At 30.8% G+C, this 20171-nt stretch overlaps 1 protein-coding gene across 1 annotated transcript in view; it reads right to left on the bottom strand.

The window, feature by feature from the left end:
• LOC129229642 (protein transport protein Sec16A-like) overlaps positions 1-20171 on the bottom strand; it is an 80597-nt gene that overhangs the window by 39784 nt on the left and 20642 nt on the right. The window contains exons 9-20 of the mRNA XM_054863996.1: positions 18827-19203; positions 17280-18006; positions 15619-15739; positions 14634-14762; positions 12615-12727; positions 7191-7345; positions 6215-6276; positions 5559-5694; positions 4756-5037; positions 3381-3560; positions 1600-1717; positions 571-682 (exon numbers count right to left, since the gene is read on the bottom strand). Of these exons, the coding sequence (XP_054719971.1) occupies positions 571-682; positions 1600-1717; positions 3381-3560; positions 4756-5037; positions 5559-5694; positions 6215-6276; positions 7191-7345; positions 12615-12727; positions 14634-14762; positions 15619-15739; positions 17280-18006; positions 18827-19203 (2512 nt within the window). The remainder of the gene's footprint in view (positions 1-570; positions 683-1599; positions 1718-3380; positions 3561-4755; positions 5038-5558; positions 5695-6214; positions 6277-7190; positions 7346-12614; positions 12728-14633; positions 14763-15618; positions 15740-17279; positions 18007-18826; positions 19204-20171) is intronic.

Below are 20171 nucleotides of genomic sequence, written 5' to 3'. Positions count from 1 at the left end.
AGGTATCGATAATTTCAGTTCTAACAAGTGGAAAAATAAAATTCTCATGTTAAAAGATTTTCAAAAATATTGTGCACTTTTCCATGTAGCAGTGTCCTCTGAAGCAGAATATTGATTTTTAATGAACACACTGCAATAACCATTTTTTTAGTTTTGTCTTACAGATTAAAATGAGATTCTACGAACTTCTATAACCACAACGTACTTCTACAATGATGAATTTGCTTTGTTGTTCCCTTTTTTGAATTATGAAAAAAGTAAATGCATCAATTTTTTGCTTTTTGGTAATTTAATTAAGTACTTGTTATTAATATTTTTTATTAAATAATAATTATTTATTTAATAATTTTACTGTTTTTCATTCTCGGAAATCTATAAAATCAAGTCATATGTTTGACAGCATATTGGGGTATGATATGAGAGTGGGACTTTCGAACTTGGACCCTCCCCTTGCAAAATTCCAGTGTGCGCTACCGGCTTCATTAGGGAGGGTATCAAAATTAAAGGGTCTCTAAAACAAATCAGGACCAGTTGGCAAATATGCTGTAATATATCTATATGAAAGCTTACCTGTGATCAGAACTAAGGAGAACTAATTTGCTACTTTTCTGCTCAAATGTTCCAAACTCTACTTGAGCCATAATATAACAAAAATGCGCTGCTGGAAGACATCCTCGGCTTGCTGAAAATAAGATATTTATGTGAACGAACAATGAATTAATTTTAAAGTACAATCATAATGGAACATGAAACATCATCACTAATATTGAAAAACTCCCGATTACTAGCAGAATAGGGTGGCACGTTAACTGGGGACAACCGCATTCACAGACAATCTGAGAGTAATGATTTTGCTAATAGTAAAAAAACAATAGTAGTGCATTCAATAGCTTTAGAAGACCAATAACCCTTGTCTACATTTAAACTATAGCTAAAATAAACACATTGTGTAAAGTATAATGTAAATATTAAAAAAGAATCGCCTATTATTGCAAACAGATTGCACACATATGCAAGCAAATGGTGTAAACAAATTTACTGAAACAAATCAAGCTAGGTTACACCAAAATGCATAGGGGACTTGACAGGAATTGTTTTGAACAAGACTGCGGATTCCTCCATTATACGCTTAAGTCGTGTAGATTCATAACAGTGTAGAGTAGATTTAAAAATCAGGATTCATGTAGTCGGGTTTTGGTGATCATGGAAGGTTTGATCTCATTAGAAACAAAGAGGAAGAAAGAAACAGGAATGTCCACAAATAGATTTTGGTATTTGTTAAATTAAAATGCGTGCATTTGTCTACACTCAGTTAATCATCGCTGGAATCTTCTTTTTTTTTTTTTTTTTTGAACGTGTCAAAGGTCTCGGGGTAATTGGCCTTGTGGATAAACCGCTCGTGAATAATTGGAAGTTTACTGTATACCTAAATAACACAAAGCATAGATATTGATCAATTATGTTAGAACTTAAAAATAAAGCTTCTTAAAAAATGCAAAGATACATTAAATATTAAATTTGTTTACAATTGCATCATCTGCAACACACACACATATGTAATGAAGTACAAAGTTTAACTCAAAAAATTCAAGCATATACCTAAGGTATCTCCGAGTGTAGTTATGCTTCGTGAATCAACATCAGGATGACTCGAAGGATTTGACAAAATCATAGCTAAATGAGGCCTCCAGTCACCCCATTTCTTATCAGCAACAAACTGAAAATAATAAAAGTTAAAGCAGTTCATTCAACAAGAATATTCTCAAAATACACTAAATACTTCGCAATTAGAATATTCCTAGTGTTCTAGTCATTGTAAAAGACTATGAATAAAAGTCATAGACCCTTACTCGTATTGTTGTAACTGACAAAACACGGCAGTCTAAGCACTGCAGATAAAAGCACTACATGCTCATTTAACTACATAATGGAAATCCAATAAAAACATAATAAACACATTAAACAGTTAAAATATTAAACTATCACTTATTAAATGAATTTCAATGAATAAGATATTAGTTAAAAATCTGAGCTGTGCTTGAAAAGCAAAAACATGAAAGTAAGGTCATATTTGGATGACTATCATAGTAATGAAAACACTGTAGCAAACACGAATAAAATGTTAAAAGAATGCAAAGCATGTCAAACCCTGTAAAATGAGTGTTGGATACTCCTTCAGTCAACAAACTATTGTTAATCTATAATAGCATGAAATAATATACAAATTCATGGCATCTTTCTTCTACCTAATATTAATACGTATCAACACAAGCCAGCCCCCCCCCCCCTCTTGTCACCTTATAAATAATATAATCAAAAAAAGGTACACACTTTAAGCACTTTATGAGAAACAAATCTTCCTTTAAAAGCAACCAGTAAAACCAAAAACTATCCTTTTTTTTGTCAAAAATCTATCAATTTCTATCAAAATTCAAAAAAAAAAAAAAAAAAAAATCCATGTGAAATTAGAAATTACACTAAAATTTATTTTAAATTTTGAGAAAAGATATACACTAAGGCAAAATTTCAAAGGACAATGTGTTAGACAGTACAGACAAAAAAATAACTCAATGGGGACACGTGTATGTAAAATCAATGAATATTTTGCACGCTTTTACTATTTGAGCACATTTACTTAGCTTGAAAACTCTTTATAAAATGAAAGAAAAATCAATTTTAAAGCAAAAAGTTTACTTTTATATATAAGAGGAAGGTTCACTACAATCACTCTTTCTTACAACAGTTTTTAAGCAGAGCCCGACTAACTAAAAGTGAAGCCCAAGGCCCACAATGCTTTGAAGACCTCCTCTCTATTCTATCACTTTACGTCAAAGCGAAATAACATTTATTAAACAGAGGAATTCTTATTATTTTCAAAAAATACATGATTTTTGAATGTTATGCATAAGTTTTTTAAAAAGTTGGGGCCCCTAAGGAATATGGGGTCCCAAGCCAAGGCCTAGTTGGCCTCTGCCGTAATCAGGTCCTGGTTTTAAGTCATGCCAGTAAGCCATTTATAAAAATAGGAAATCAATCTTTCAAATGTTTAGGAACAGTGACAATACATCCTATGTAGTTATATGCATTGACCTCATGACAATTCGCCTGTAGAAAACATGGTTCTTTCTAGTGATGAGAAGTAATCGTATGATAATTTCATTACTGCATGACAAGTTACTATTAAGTCAAGGGGGAAATTTTTGTCCAGTAAAATGTTATTTATTTAACAGAGTTACTGTTTGGAGAGCTTTACTATGCTTACATAACAAAGAAATAAACTAAATTCAAGGAAATAATAATGATGATGCAACTCAAGACTTAACCAAAGATAAACTGGTAGTCAATGTTCGTTTTAGAGCTTGTTAAAAACTGTTACTTACTGTGACAGCAGAAGGTTGCCTTCCAGACATTAACTGATACAATGTTTGAAGTGGATCATTCAGAGCAAGAGAGTTTGCAAATCTTGTCATGACGCTCGCATAAGTTCTAAGATCCATTTTAGAAGCTAAAAACAAGGCGTGTCCCCACAAACCATGTTTCATCGCCCATTCCAAAGCATCCTAAAAGCACATTACACGAAAGAATAATTATGAAGGAATATGAGTCAAACTGCATTTTCCACAGAGAAAAAAACAAACTAAAAATTCAATAGCATTCATTTTAACTTCTTGCTCAGCTTTTCCAAAATTCCAGTTTCTGTAATCATTCTGTATTCATTAAAACTGATCCAGCATGCAAAATACTAAAAAACGTTACATGCACTCAGAGGGGTTAGAGCTAATACCTGTTTAAAAAGCAAACTAAAAACAAACTTGTTACTCTCCCTCTCAAAAATAAATAAAAACTGCAACTTCAGTAGAAAAAATATTGCAAAGCACTTTTCTTGAAAACAAAACATTTTGTTTTGCTACTGGAAGAGAATAACAATTAATATAAGTCATTCTACTTTGTATTGTTAAAACTATTACTTTCCATAATGACCAGCTTGGATGTCTACTGACAAATAACAACAAATTATAAAGTTTTTTGTAAATGGAATTCCAGGAACTGCAAATTAAAAAATATGGGATTCTGGAGCAACCTCGGAAAAGTTTCACTCCTTTGCTCATGATATTGAAAGAAGAAAAAACAGAATAATATTCTTAAAACATTCACACTTTTGATTGCAAAATGAAAACTATCTACATATTAACTTCATGAATAAAAAGCAATCAAAATTCTAGAACAAACCTTTAAGTCACATTAAAAAATCTGCTTTAATCAGATTATATTTTGGGGAGGGATGCGTGTTTTTTGCAAAAAAAATAACTTCATCAGATTACAAAAGTACTGTTACAGCCAATTTTGATTCAGCACATTCATACAGAACAGAAATTTAAAATATGATGCCAGATTCAAAATATTTAATTATCCAATTGAAATTTTTACTGATAATTTACGACATCAACCACTAATTTTGAGCTCTGGTTTTCTTCTAAGCAACATAAAGCTAACACATTGACTATATTGATGAATTTTAGTTCTGCATCAAATAAACCATGACACTGCTCTTGTAACTGGCAGAACCAGGGAAATAAATTGGATTGCATTGATATAGTCTTACAGAAACTGCAATTTTATAAAGTACACGTGCATAAAAAATCATGTAAACTTTGCATTTTGTATAACTATTCACATAGATAAAACTTGAAAACAAACAGTATTGGAAATCCAATAAACTTATCTGTTTTTGGTGAATTGATTAACATACTTTACCTTTTTGTGGCCATACAAGAGGAATTCACGGAACTTGCGAGTTATTTTGTCGACATCAACACTTCGCGAAGTATTAAGGATATTTTTATCATGAAGAACCACTATTCCTTCATCGGGAGAAGACGCATCACCGGCATGTGACTGACTAGAAGAATCGTTGACGTCTGCAGGAGAGTTATCTCCCTGGGGAGTTTCAATAGCTTGCTTCAATGGAACAGAAATAGGGCGCAGCACTTCATGGTCTTTCAGCAAAAGTTCAGCAATATCACTACCAGCTACTGACTGAAAAATAGAAAATGAATAAATGGCTTTAATAAAAAATATGAATTTTTGATAAATAATTTTCTTGAAAGCAAAACCTTTTTATTGAGCATGTTTATATCGGTACAGCTAATTCTTGATATGCTCCAAACTTTTAGAAGGTAATGCGCATTCGCAAAAACATGTTAAGAACTTGACCATGAAAAAGTGAGTGACATTATATGTATGTAACTTTCACTTATCAAATTTATCCAATTGAAAAGTAGTTACCTGAGATAAGTTTACAAAGCATTAAACGTTTTGATTAAATAAAACTAAGTTTTGACTACTGTACAGAGTTAAAAAAAAAACTACATATTTCAAAAATTTCCCAATGTAAATTATATCAATATATTTTATAATGTTATATTTGAATTTTTTTTCCTGGCACACAAGACTTATAAAAATCTTGTATAATAATAAATTGGATAAATGTTTTGATAGAAAACATAACACAAGGAAAAACAAAAAATTCGGAATAAAAGCAAATAGTTGCAACTTACTCCATTTTGCCTTAATAAAAGTACCATCAGTTCCCACAGCAAAATATGAGAGTCTCTATCAACTACATCCTTTGACTTGAGAGACTTGATTTTTTGGGAACAAAACTCAATAACATCATTCTTATGAGTTGAACCTCTGAAATAAAAACCACGTTTCACCTTAATATTTTTAAGAACATGGAAAACTGAAACTTGCTCAAATAACTAGAAAAAATAAATGCAAACCATAAATAAAATGTTATTTAAAGCTGTTAGGAACACAAAAATTTCAGAATGATTTACAAGGAGAATAGGAATTTAAAAATAAATAAATAAAATATGTTAATGATTGATCATCACAGGCGGAAAAAGTGATCAGATGGTTTTCACTTCTAATTTACATTTTTAAATGTTTTTAAATATCTTTAAATGAGAGCTGTTCATCTCTTACTTAGTAGCTGTGAAAACAAGCTTGATAAAATTTATTTTTGAGCTTCAGCAGAAACTGACTGGAAAAAATTGATTTGAGTTTAAAAACTATATCTTGGCATTGTAACATTTTATTCTAATAAGAATTGAGCCTATTTATATCACAATTAATTTTTTCATGTGTAATTACTAAAAATAAAATCAACTTGCATTTTTTTTATCCATTTCTTAAAGCTCAAATGCCTTACCTAATTAAGGGGCCTTGATAATTTTTCAATTCTTGATATGATTCTTCTTCTTCCATAAACATCTATTGAAAATAAATGTTGAAAAACCATTAAATACAACTTGGTTTTACTGAAAAAAAATTAACACTACAATTTTACAAATTCAAATTTACCAAACATAGGAAATGCACATACTTTTTACAAAAAAGATTAAATTAGACTCATTGTCAGAACTCAAAACAGAATGCTCCAGTATTTATAGAAAATTCTATTTAGAACTAAAACCTGAATTATATTCAAATGATCAAAATCCAAAAGTAAATAAACATATGTTTAGTGCACAGTTCTCTTTGTGGAAGTCCTGCTCCAAAAACAGTGCCAAAAGATGCGAAAATTAAAGGAAAATTATTTCTCTTGCTCTTAACTATGTGGGAGGGACTTCAATTAGTAGGAGATATATTAATCAAAACCCTCTAAAATAGCTCTTTTTTTGGCATTGACGCTTGATCAAGTTTAACCCCTTTCTCATCAGACGAACTTGGCACATAATACCAGTTACTTTCACAATATTAATGAGAGGGGTGCCACTGCCGACTTGCTCTGAACAAAATTTTGAATATTAGATATAACTGTGTCAAAGTGCACCTCAGGTTACTTCAACTATCAACGGCTCACTTCATATTTTGTCTTACTGTATGCTAATGCTGAAAATTAAAATTCACAAGGATATGTGGATCAAAAATGCACTAACAATCTTTTCAAAAAGAGAAAGAACGGGGGTGGGGTGGGGGGATAATATGGAAAACATTTTATGTGACCACAAAGATGACAAAATTATAGATAGTTTTGCTCGCTTATTTTCCTTTCTTTAAGCATTCATGCATTTTAAATAAATGCTCATCACCTCCCCAGGGGGCGTCTCTCCCAGGTTGAGAACGGCTGCTCTAAAACAACTAATTAAAATTTAAAAAACCTATTACTGGAACAAATTATTTACCTGCAAATTTTGAATTCTAATTGCAGAAGGAGCAGCAAGTGTAGCTTGGCTTGGAATAGCAGTTAACAATAGTCCGTTAGGCGTGAAATGAGCAATAGGATGTGCATAAGAAAATTTTACTGGAGTTAGGCGAGCTGATGATGTTGAAGATTGATCTGTTAAGAGATTAGTGTAACATAATGCTTAGAACATCACAAAAAATGTTACAAAATGCCTTAAATGAAAAACAATGTAATTTGTTACAGTAAGCATAAGTTAATTAATACAATTATATCTCATTGTAATTTTTATTGCTTTTTTACTAAATAAAACAAATGAATATTTTTGCTTATGGAGATAAAAGTTTAACATTTTTTCTCATTGTAGATATAAAGTTTTAGTTTTTATTAAATTTATGATTAACTACTGATGTAATGACTGGTAAATGTTGCACAAAAAATTATGATTAAGTTACCTAAACCTACAGTTACTTAAAATGAAAAAACAAATGAATATTTTTTAAAGTTTAGTCAAGAATTTAAGTTATTAAGTTCAATCATTTCTACCCAAATAGAAATAATATATAATTTATTAAATTTTAAAGAAGCTTCCAACCTTCATTGAATGGGTTTTAGAAACGTCAGTCAAAACCCATTGCCATACCTGCCAACATCTACTGGGAAAAAATCCAGTAGATATTTAAAAGATCCAGTGGATGATAACGAAGGATTTTCAATTGTCATTTAGGGAAGAACAGGGATTTCTTATTATCCTTCTTGTGCAACCAAATGTGCCCTACACCATATACACAATCTATAGAAATGATAAAAATCCAGGAATCTCCCGGAAAAAACAGTAGAGTTGGCAGGTATGCATTACCCAATTTAAGATAATACATATTTGGTAACTTCAAAATGTTTCATTTGCCAAGTACTACTGTCAACCGCGCTTAATCGTGTAACAAAATATTTCCCCATAGGCCCAATGTTACAGATCTCTGCTTAATCGGATAATTTTTCTGGATAATCAAATAATATTGATCAGCTTTCGCAAATATTTTTGCTGAAAAACTTTTTGAGTAAATTAGCAATAAACTAAGAATATTTATTGAGGCAAAAATATAAAGAAATAGTTTTTGCAAACAATGGGCGAGACAAAAACATTCATGTTCAATCAAAGTACAATAGAAGACCGTTATAATGCACACCCTGGGACTAGAGCTTTTGCGTTATACAGGTTATTGCGTTATATAGATCATTTCACAAATTTTGAAACTAATATTCAGAATATATCTATATAATAGCACTTCAGAATGAGTTTTATCTGCAATGAGTATTGAAGAACCAATATTGCAATTAGTTATTCACAAATAAATATGTTCCACAATCAAAAGAAAGTGCATTACTCTGCTAGCTTCATGGTTTGCATAACAGCTGCATTTTCAAGAGCCATCTGGTATTTTCTGTTTACTATGAGTACTAATTTTCAATTTAAAAGCTTTGAAATGAGATGGAAAGATGAAAAACTTTCAAGATTTAATTTACCTAGTACTTTTTATGTTTGCAAAGCATAACAGAGGGATTTTTGAAACTTCAAAACTTATTGTTTACTTCTGAAAAGTTGTGCGGGGTTTATAGAGAATTGCGTTATATAGGTCGGCGTTATAACGGTCTTCTACTGTATTTCCAATATTCTACCAAATGTTTTTTTCTTTGCAATCACAAAAAAAAAGGAGGAGATAACACAGTTGATAATCAAATTACACAAGATATATACACGTTTCAGACCATAATAAATTGATCAATATTAAATGTAAAACATGGTTGACAAGGAGGTTAAAAAAGGAGTCGGAAATATGCTCCTCAAAGACCTTGAGCAAGCAATCTGCTATTTTGGAATTTTTCAAAAAAGAATGTACTGAAAAAAAGATACCAAAATAACGATTTCATAACTCAAGTTGCAAGTTACTTTTTATAATTTTCATATGTACTTGAAATACATGCTAGTTATACTAATTATTAAACTATTTTGTTGTTTATTTAACGTACTTCAAAAACTTTTTGCCAGTAATGTTTTTTTTCCCTTCATGTAGATATTGATTTATTATTATAATGTTTTAAGATAAATGTTGTCAATTTAGAAAGATAAAGAAAATTCCCCTGTTTAATCAAATACCCCACTTAATCGAATGAAATAACTTGGAACCGATGATATTCGATAAAGGGGACTGACAGTATTTCCAAATCGCACCTCATCAAGGAAACGGACACAACTCAAAAAAACAGAATTTGAGAAATCAAGGATTCATGCAATAGTAGATTTTTATGATTTCGTCTGAAATATTACAATACCAGAAAAAACATTATGATATGTTTACTGGTTAGTTTTTCTTATCTTAATGCATTCCTACCTGCATTCCTAAAGTTCAAAAATTTTTCTTTTAAATTATGACGATTTAATGATGGTGTTTCAGTATTGGTAATATACTTTTCATGTCACCATGTACCAGGTGAAAAAGTTAACTTAGTGCGAGTTTTGCTGCAAGAAAAAGCATTAAATTTAGATTTCAAATCAGTAGCGCTTTTCTCAAATTTTGAGTTGTGTCACTTTCCTTGTTGGGGTGTGATTATATTGATCAAATATGCATTTAAGGGTTTATAGAACTCAGCAATGCAAATTTATGTAATTTTTGTAAAACATCAGGCATTTGATTAACATACAAATTCAAATTTGAATTAATACTATGGATTAAAAATTAAAAGTATGGCCATAAATGGTTAGTTTGCTGAGTTAGAGGCAGAAATTCCGAATTCACAGTACAAATGCAAGAAAAAAAATAGCTGTATAACTCTTGGCCTAAACAATTAAACCGTTACAACAATAAACAAATACATAAATAAACAAATAGTGGGAAAAATTTGTTGAAACCACATGACAATGTCTCCAATGTAACCAAATTTACCCAATAGGCCTTAATTGAATAGTAAAGTTAGAAATTTTATTTAGGTACAATCCAACTAGCTTGTCATTCCATTTATGCACAGAAATAAAATAACCAATTTTTATACCATAAGCTTTTTTTTTTTTTACATAAAATCATCCCCAGATGAACAGTTACATTTTATTTAAAAATTTAGATGTAATGTGTTAGAAAAGAGGCATATTAACTTATTTGTCTGACTAATTATCTAAAACAAAAATGTAATGGTATTTAATCAAAATTGAGAAACTTTTAAATATTTAAAACAATATATTATTCATATGTAGTATGTGTGTAGTAGTTCATATGTAGTATGTTCAGTGTGTATTAGCTGTTTGGTACTCTTGGCTTCCTTAAGAGGTTTTCCATCTCCAGCTCAGTCACTTTCCTATGCCGGGCTGACGAGTGCTAATAAGCACGAAACTGCAGTCCTCGGCTGGAAATGACTGAGCTGGCGGTGTATTTCATGTATTTCTGCTTTAGCCCTAGCTATTGGGCAGTAATTTACTGAATATACCATGCCTTGCCTTCAATATTCGAGTTGAACCGAACCATTGCTTCGGTCACTCGTCTGGTCAGTGCTAATTCTGTATTGGCTACCAGTTTGTTTGGCACTCTTGGCTTCCTTAAGGGGTTTTCCATCTCCAGCTCAGTCACTTTCCTATGCCGGGCTGACGAGTGCTAATAAGCACGAAAGTGCAGTCCTCGGCTGGAAATGACTGAGCTGGCGGTGTATTTCATGAATATAATGATGTTTATGAAAAAGAAATTCAGCCTCAAAAAACAGCATAAAATCATAGCAGTATCATATACTTATCAAATATTTATTAAATTTCTCAAATACCTTGAATTTTGTATGTCCAGAATATAAGCATATTGCTACATATTCAGGAGAAGCTGAATTTGTTTTCCCATGATGTTTATGAAAAACAAATTCACCTTCTCCCCCCCCCCATTATATTAGCAGAGTGAAATCATAGCAGTATCATATACCAGTTATCAACTATTTATTTAATTTCTCAAATACTTCAGTTTGTATAAGATATTATTTTTAACAGTAAATAAACAAATAAAAGTGCCAAACACAAGGAAAAAAGGAAGAAAAGATGAATCAAAACAAGATATGTGATTAGATTTATTTAAAAAAAAGACACAACACGGCTTTTGAAATTTACACAACAGGAAGAAAACGCTGTGATATGCAAATAAATAGATTTTCAACGCATTCCTGTAAAACAAAACTCCACCTACAATGCATTTAATTAAATAAATTGAACAGCAGGCTTCTCACACATAGACTGCCTTTGAGCTTTGTTTACATGAGCAAACTTTGTTGCAGTATCTCTTGTATGAAGGACAATGCTTACCAGTATGTTTTTTACTTTGATAGAGGTTGAATCTTTGTACACTGGGATTGTGGTTTATTGTATCACAGTATTGATGCTGGCATTGGTGAAGAGCCTATGACTGTCTACCACATATAGAATTGCCGGGCTCAGGAGGATCTTAAGAAACACCCTGCTGTACTTTAATTCACTGTTGCTAATAATAGATACAACATTGGTTATAAAGAGGCTCAAATGTGGCCAAAGTCATAGCAGTCAAGCTGCCACATCATGCTGCTGCAAATACTATAAAAATCTTCATGCAGACTCTTATTGTCTTGCAAATGACTCTTTTTCTTACTCAAGACTCGTGATGTGGCTGTAGGATCCATTAAGGCATCATGGGCAAAATGTCTGTAATCTTCCTTTTTGTAACAGAGGATCTCTGATGTACAGGGCAGCATTTCTTAGGACCCTCCTGAACCCGAGGATTTCATATTTAGCAGACAGTCTATGGATCTTCTTGACTGATGAAAGCAGTAATACTACGATACAGTAAACCGCAATCCCAGTGGACCATGATTCATCAAAGTCAAAACGTACTGGTAGACATTTGTCCTTCATACATAAGGTATTGCCACAGCATTTTCAATGCAGAACAATCCTCAAATGCAGTTTTTGTGTGAGAAACCTGGTTACTCCAATTATCTAATAAAACACCTTGTAGGGGGCGCCACCATAGGTTATTTTACATGAATACTAATCATTCACATATCACCAAAGCTTCTTCGTATCGTAAAAATTTCAATTGTGTAGCATGTCACCTCCTTGGTGATACAATTTTAATACTCAGTAGTGTATTTCAACATACATTGCTTAGATTGAATTTCTAAAATCTCAAAACAAACTTTTCCTTTTAACTAAAATATTAACAAATATTAAACGATTAAAACACTCTCAAACTAAGAGCAGATAAAGGATGAGAAAAAAAAAAGTTGGAAGAAAAACAACAAAAAAAAAACATGCTTCAAAAGAAAAGGAGAAGAACAGCAATTATCAAAAAGTAATGAAACAATAAAAATAACTGAAAAATACACAACATTTACTAAAACATCTATACAACAGAAAGAGAAAGCTTACCAATAGCTAAAATTGAAGATTCGTTAGGAACTGAAGAATATGAATAATCCTGACGCAAATTATAAGTTGAAAATTCAGATTCATTTGAATCAAGATCAGGTTCTACGTACTGACTACAAGAAATAAAATACAATTCTATTAAAAGAAATATGACATTAACATAAAAATAATTAATGCAATTAATTGAAATAAAACAAAAAATAAACAAAGGGCTAATGGTGCTAATTAGCACAAAACTATTTTTAAATCCAATTAATTTAATTTATTATTATTGCAAAAGCAAATTAGCAATCATACACACAAATGAGTAATAAACATTTTACATAGTTAAAAAATAAAATCTAGTACAGCTGAAAAAAAAAAAAAAGACATTTGCTGAAGAATAAAGCAACCCATCTTACTAAGGAATCATTTAACTTTTACACAAAAAATGTTTTTAAATAAAGTTCAATTAACTACAACTTAAATTTGTAAATTTAAATGCCTTAATTACAGTTTTGAAATATATTAGAAGGAGGAAGAATTTTATACTGCATTAGTTGTTCTGTAAAATAAAAAAAAATGTCATTTAAAAAATCTTTCTAGATCAAATTAACAAACTGCTTTATCTTTTAAAAGTTGCTCAAAAGACTATTTTCTCATAAATTTTTTTAAAAGTTGACCTGTCCCTCATTATTGCTGCTTCAGAAAAACTTCAGGTGGTATTGATGTTTGAAATTGCAAGCTAGATAAATGGAAATGGAAAATATTGTACTAAGAAAGTTGATCTTTTAGTCAATGATTAAATTAAATGCAACATTAAATTAAATGCATTATTTATATTTTTTTACAGGGCATTTAATACAGATGTATTTCGAGTCATTAACCACTTGATAATTGAAATCACCATAACATCCTTCAGCTCCTGCTTTTTTTTCCCCCTTCTAATTAAGAGTGAACTCTTTTAAAAACTTTAGTAATTGATTGGACTTTTCCTTTTCTTAAGGATACCTAATCTGGTCATACAATTTTTTCTTTTACTATAGAGTCCCCCTCCCCCAGTTTGCATTTAAATATTTCCAAATCAAAATTGAATGGAATATTTATGCAATATGAAAACTAACTTAGTTTTAATCAGCACATTACTTGATGTGGAAGTAATTGTCTGAAAAAGAAAAATAGCAACTGATGCCAAGATACTCTGAAAATAAAACTTAAGGACAAACATGTATCCTCCCCCCCCCCCTGTCCAGCTTTCTAAAAACTTTCCCCTGCATCGACTGTAAAACTAAGTAATTGATCTAAAAAAACCTTTTTCTTCTTCCAAGATTTAAGGGATAAATTAATAAAATGTTATCAATTTTTTTTAAACAAATGCGAAGCTCATTACAACAACAAGTTTTCAGCAAATAGATCAGAAACCATCAAGAACACTTATGCCATTGCAACCCAGCAAAAATAGTTCTCACACAAAAACCTAAATTTTCAAGCAATTAAAAAAAAAAAGAAGTTGCATAACGTATACCCAACGACTTAAGAAAATATTTAAAAATAACTAGATTGTTTTTATACCAAACTAATATTACATCTGAAAACTGTGTGTAATATTTTGATTTTGTAACTAACATATACGCTTCATTTCTTTTTTTAAGGAATAAACAGGTAACAAAAATAGAAATTCTTCATAAGAAATTCGAGAAAGCAATATAATAAACTGCAATAAATAACATAAAAATACTCCCCTCCTCCAAATTAAAATAAAATTACTTTCTTACAAAAAAGTGAAAATATTATTGGTTGCTAGTGCTAAGATATGCAAAATATATTCCCAATACCATGGTTGAACTCTGTTCTTATTACATTAAAAAACATCAAAGCTAAGAAAACTACTTTAGTTATTACAAAATAAGAAAACAAATGAATAAATAAAATAAAATTTAATAAAAATTACCTACAAAACACACAGAAAAAGTAGTTTAAATTTCTTAATGAACCCCTTAAAACTAAAACATAAAAATTTGAGCATGAGCTGATTCTTACCTAGGAGTAACATCTTTAACTAATTCATTTGCTGAGCTGCGTCCAGACTGTAAACTGGATCTCTCGTAATCTGCATCATACCCATATTTTGCATAATACTGTCGGTATTGTTCTTGATATTGTTTATACCTTTAAATATAAAATAAAACTAAATACTTTCATAAAATTTTCAGGAAAAGGAATTCCTTTTACAGGATTCCATTTGTAAAAAAGAAAATGTACCAAAGAAATTTTTTTTAATGTCATTTTGAATTAAGTACTTTTAATAACATCAATCATGATTGGTTAAGAAGAAACAATTTAATATTTTGATTAAATATTAAATCATTTTACAACTTTCCCTTTATCGAAAAAAAAAAACACCAAAGATCTTTTTTTATTGTATTTTGAATTAAATACATTTAATAACATCTATGATGATTAGTTATGAAGAAACAATTAGTCATTTTGAATAAATATTGAATATTTTTACAAGTTTCCATTAATAAAAAAGAAAATGCACCAAAGTTATATTATTTTTACATTATTTGCAATGAAATACATTTAATCATATCTATAACGATTGGTTACAAAGAAACAATGAACAGTATTTGACATTGTGAATAAATATTAAATTACAAAATCATATACATATATATTTCACATAATTTACTTTCATTGCAATTTAGCTCCTTATAAGAATATTAATTGTTGTTGTGTGGCTAACAGGTCAGAATTCGTTATTAACATTACACAATAGCAAATATACCATAGATGTTGTAGATTTAATAGTAATTACAAAATATGAATTTAGAGGTGCAAAAATAAGTTTTTAACATTTTATCACCAATAACAACACATCATTAAAAAAAAATTCTTCTATTCAAAGCTTTGAAGATGGATTAGAAACGCATATATTTCCTTCCAATGAATTAGTTTAGAAATTGTAAAGACAAAAATATTCGCATGTTGCTAATTCAAATGAAATTAAAATTATTTCACTTACCTAGGATCATTTCTGATCATCTCATCATAAAATCCATAATTATAATTGCTGTATGCATATCGATATGCATCATAATATTGAGCATAGTAAGGGTCACGCTGATAAGGATCATAATTATAACCTGAAAATACGTAACTTGTATTAAAGCATATAACCAGTAAGAATATCACGCATAACAGAGATAGATAAAATATATAACTACAAATGTTGTATTTGTATTTGCATGATATATATTTATTATTGCACATATTTATGAAAACATCATTGTCACTATAAAATACAGAACTACTTAATTTATTTCTTTTTAAATGCCTTGAATAACATCAGGAAAAACAAAGATTTTACAGCATATACAGTCAATTCCAGTTAAGAGAACTACATTGGAACGGTACCATTTTGGTCCTAATAACCAGCTGGTCCGATTAAGCGAACAAGACCTGTGTAGCTTGACCGAACATGCTATACACAAAGCATATAAATGCCCTTATGATTATTGTGAGCCCGATATGTATGGTAAGCATACAAAGAAGAAAAATTGCTGTTTACCAAATTTTAATAATTTTATTTTTGAAAATATAAATTAAAGTAAAGCGAATAAATAACCTTTTTACACTCGTTTCCAGACCGATATGGTTTTAGATATTTCTTCCAGTTAGTTCAATTCAACAACTGGAAGAAACTGAAAATGTTAGAGAGAAAAAATAAGTGCTAAAAAGTACTAATCGGTCATTATAAATTTCCAATGAAATATAAATTACATATTTTACAACAAAATTGAAGAAATTTGAAATTTTATTGAAAATTTGATTTCTGCTGGAACAGTGCCACTATGAAATGGGAGCTTTGTTAACCATTTTTTTTCCTGTAAAAATTGCTGGATTTAATTGAAAGTTAAAAGGAACTATTATTATTTTTTATTGCACTAGGTTTGTTGACCTACTTGAAACTCGCCTCGAGGGGACAATTTAAAATTTTTCTCCAATTTGGTCTCATGCTCCTTGGTTCGATTAAACGGATTTTTCCCCTCTTAAGAAAGGTTTTTTGACTTATCAAGAAAGTTTTTTCGTTCGAGTTAGTCTTCAAAAATAGAAAGCACACAATTTGATCAACATCTTTTTTAAAGACATTAAAAGGAGAGCAACTTAATCCATGTGAATTCATTAAAAAATGGGGGATTTTTAAATAATCTATAACTATAATATAGTTATAGATTATTTAAAAATCCCCCATTTTTATTATCCGTATAGTTATAATAAATTATAACTATGAAAATTTTATTTTCAAATTGAATTCCTAATGCTGCATGCATTTTAGGTTTACAATAAAATACAATGCAAAAATTTCATAAAAAGTAATTATTACTTCAATCTTTTTTAAGGGTTTTCCCTACTCCCATGAGTGAGGAAATTGAAAAAAAAATTAAAAATAAGGTTGAAGTCGGAAGTTTAAAACTCCAGGAGTCGGAGACGGCAATTTTCCTTCCGACTCCACAGTCCTGTGTGAAATATGATTTTTTTTTTGTGATGTCAAAGGTAAAGAAATATTTTTTAAAATACGCATGATGATTTTTTTCAGAGAGGGAAGAAAGAAAAATGTGATACATTCAAATGAGCGATAATATAAGGTGTTACTGTATTAATCATACTCAAAATTAAACTCACCTCTATAATTTTGAGGTCTTGGATAATAATCAGGCTGTCGTTGATAAGGATCACCATAAGGATACTGCTGGCGTTGATAATAATCGTATTGAGATCTATCATGACGATTCATATCTGATTCACTAGTTCTGGATGATGGTCGTGGATACTCTGGAGGACCTCGATGCCTTTCCCCACCAGGAGGGTACATATAATCTTCTCTTTTACCCTGATACATGTAATCTTCAGGCCTCTCACCCAGAGATGAACGGCTAGCCGGTCTAGATCTTTCCCTGTCCGAGTAATAATGACGTTCATCATAACTAGGGTATTTGTAGTCGGCAAACCTCTGCCTGGCATCCATGCCGCCAGGATTTCCTCTTGGATCACCTTGTGCCCTAACAATATCTATGTCTTGTCTAGAACTACCAGAATAAGAGCTACTGGGTGTTTCGGGGTGTTCTGGCTGTCTTCTGAGAAGTTCAGGCGGTCTGTTAGGAACATGTGAACCATTAACTTTGGAGTCTTTCAGAGGTCCCTGCCCAACTGGTTGACTTGGATTGTTTTGTTGGTGATGCAAGTTTTCCTGCTTGGAATTGGTAGGAAAGTTATTTTTGTTCTTTTTATCTGAATTTTTAGGTTGTTTTGCCACATTTTGTAGTGGAGCACTTGATGCTGATTGACTAACAGTCTTCAGTTTTTCATAATGTTCCTCTTCATTAAAAGGAGATGAAGATTTTATTTTAGACTGAAAATCAATGAAACAAAATGTAACGTTAAAGAAATTACTTATACTGAAACAAGGCAACAATTTAACATGAAATGCAAGTAACAATAGTATACACATTTTCTTCAAAATACAGTAAAAAAATTTCTTTCAACAACATAAATACTCACAAATTGTTCTTTTGGAATGGCCTACATTCAAACATGCAATGTAAAGGTAAAAACATGATATTCTTAAGATGTTACTCAGAAGAAGATAAACAGGATTGTAACTTTGTTGAATCAAAAATAGTAGAATATTTTTGAGAAATTACTTTTCAGTAGAGATGGCAGCAGTTTCATTTTACATAATTTGAGTTGTTTTAAGAAAAGAAAAAATCACTAAATTAATAAATATAAAGAATTTCAACTAAAATAAGGGGTTTAGAAGTTTAATAATTCATACAGATAAAACTTGTAATACAGAACATTTTACTTGATCTCAATAGCAGGTCTTTGGTGAGAAAAATGCACTGTTAGCATATGCTTATGCTATTATATAGTAGTTAATGTATGATTTTATACCATAAAACAAAAGATCGCTATTGTTGTAAGGGGATGGGAGGACCTTTGAACACCCAACTTGAAGTTGGTTGCAAGAAAGCATGGTTACAAAAAAGCAAATTTTTTTCTTCTACTATAACTCTACCAGTGCCTTAGCAAAAAGGTTCTTCGCCAATAAATAGAGCAGCTTTTATCCGAAAACAGTTGAAGTTACACATATATACCAGGCATTAATGAATTTGTAAGAATAACTGCAAAAGAAAAAAAAAGAAAATTAAAATGATGCAATAAATTCTTACCCCATTCATGAAGGCAGACAAACTGGCAGGATTATCAAGAGAGTGTGTTTCTTGCTTAGAATCACAGGACGATTCTGATTTATCTGACTTGGCCGAGGAATGTATGGGAGGAGCAGCGGGAGCGAAGGTAACACAAGGTATGTCGGGGTTATCACATAACAAGGAACTGGGAGAACTGTTTAGTTCTTTTCTTAAATGCTTTTGATGTGAAACGTATAAAGGAGATTGCTTTCGAAGCTCCTCATAATCAGGCGGTCTTTCTAGATTATCCGGAAAAGTTTCTAAATTGACTACCTGAGCGACAGTCTTTTTTTCGGGTTCGGGTGTTTTTGTTTCAGGTATATTTTGTACAGTTACTTCTTGCTGCACCACAGTGCCTGGAAAAGAAAAGAGCAATTTTACTATATACTTGAAATTGATGCTGTACCTGTCATGCAGTTTTACTAACACATTACACATGGATATGAAGTTTCTTTTCTTTACTAATACTAAAGCTGAAAGTCTCTCTGTCTGTCAGGATCTCTGCGACGTGCATAGCGCCTAAACTGTTTGGCCGATTTTCATAAAATTTGGCACAGAATAAGTTTGTAGCTTGGGGGTGTGCACCTCGAAGAGATTTTTTAAAAATTCGATTTTGTTCTTTTCTATTCCAATTTTAAGAACAATTTCTGGAGCAAAATTATCATAAGGTGGACGAGTAAATCACCAAGTTATCATAATGCGGAACCGTAACATGGGCAAGCCAATTGGCGACAAATTAATCATACATTATTTGTAAATATACAGGTGAACCAAAAGACCTTTTAATTTTCTACTACGGGCAAAGCCGTGCGGGAGCCACCTCTTACAATGGTAGGAGAATAGGGGCAAAGTGAAATAGTCAAAATAATTTATTGGAAATTTGTTTTGAAAATTACAGTACATAAGGAAAGGACAATGTATTTAAAATAAAACTAGCATTGAAAGATTTTTGTCTATCAGTACAGAAATCTTATAATCTTCAGAACTTATTTTCATACGTAAACTGTCTGAATTTCATCTAATGCAGTGACATAGAGTTGAAAAGAAGTATTGCAGTTGCATTTAGTTCCCGTGATTTGTGGGGTGTGTAATAAACTAAATATACTATAATAGAACAATTTTGAATCTAGAAACTTATTTGTAACAACATAAAAAATCAAAAGGAAAAAATAAATTAAAAGAGAAGTATAATTTAACACTTTAAATTTCAGCCACAGATATATCTCATTTAGTAATTTAAATGATTGGCATAACAAAATTATGACAAGCTCTAAAGAACCTATCACAGTTAGAATTCGTGAAATCAGAACAAAAAGGGCACAGT

This window comes from Uloborus diversus, chromosome 9 (assembly GCF_026930045.1).
Source record: "Uloborus diversus isolate 005 chromosome 9, Udiv.v.3.1, whole genome shotgun sequence".
NCBI classification, from domain to species: domain Eukaryota; kingdom Metazoa; phylum Arthropoda; class Arachnida; order Araneae; family Uloboridae; genus Uloborus; species Uloborus diversus.
Note: the sequence above shows the minus strand (reverse complement) of the source record. Positions and strands in the feature narration are given on the sequence as shown.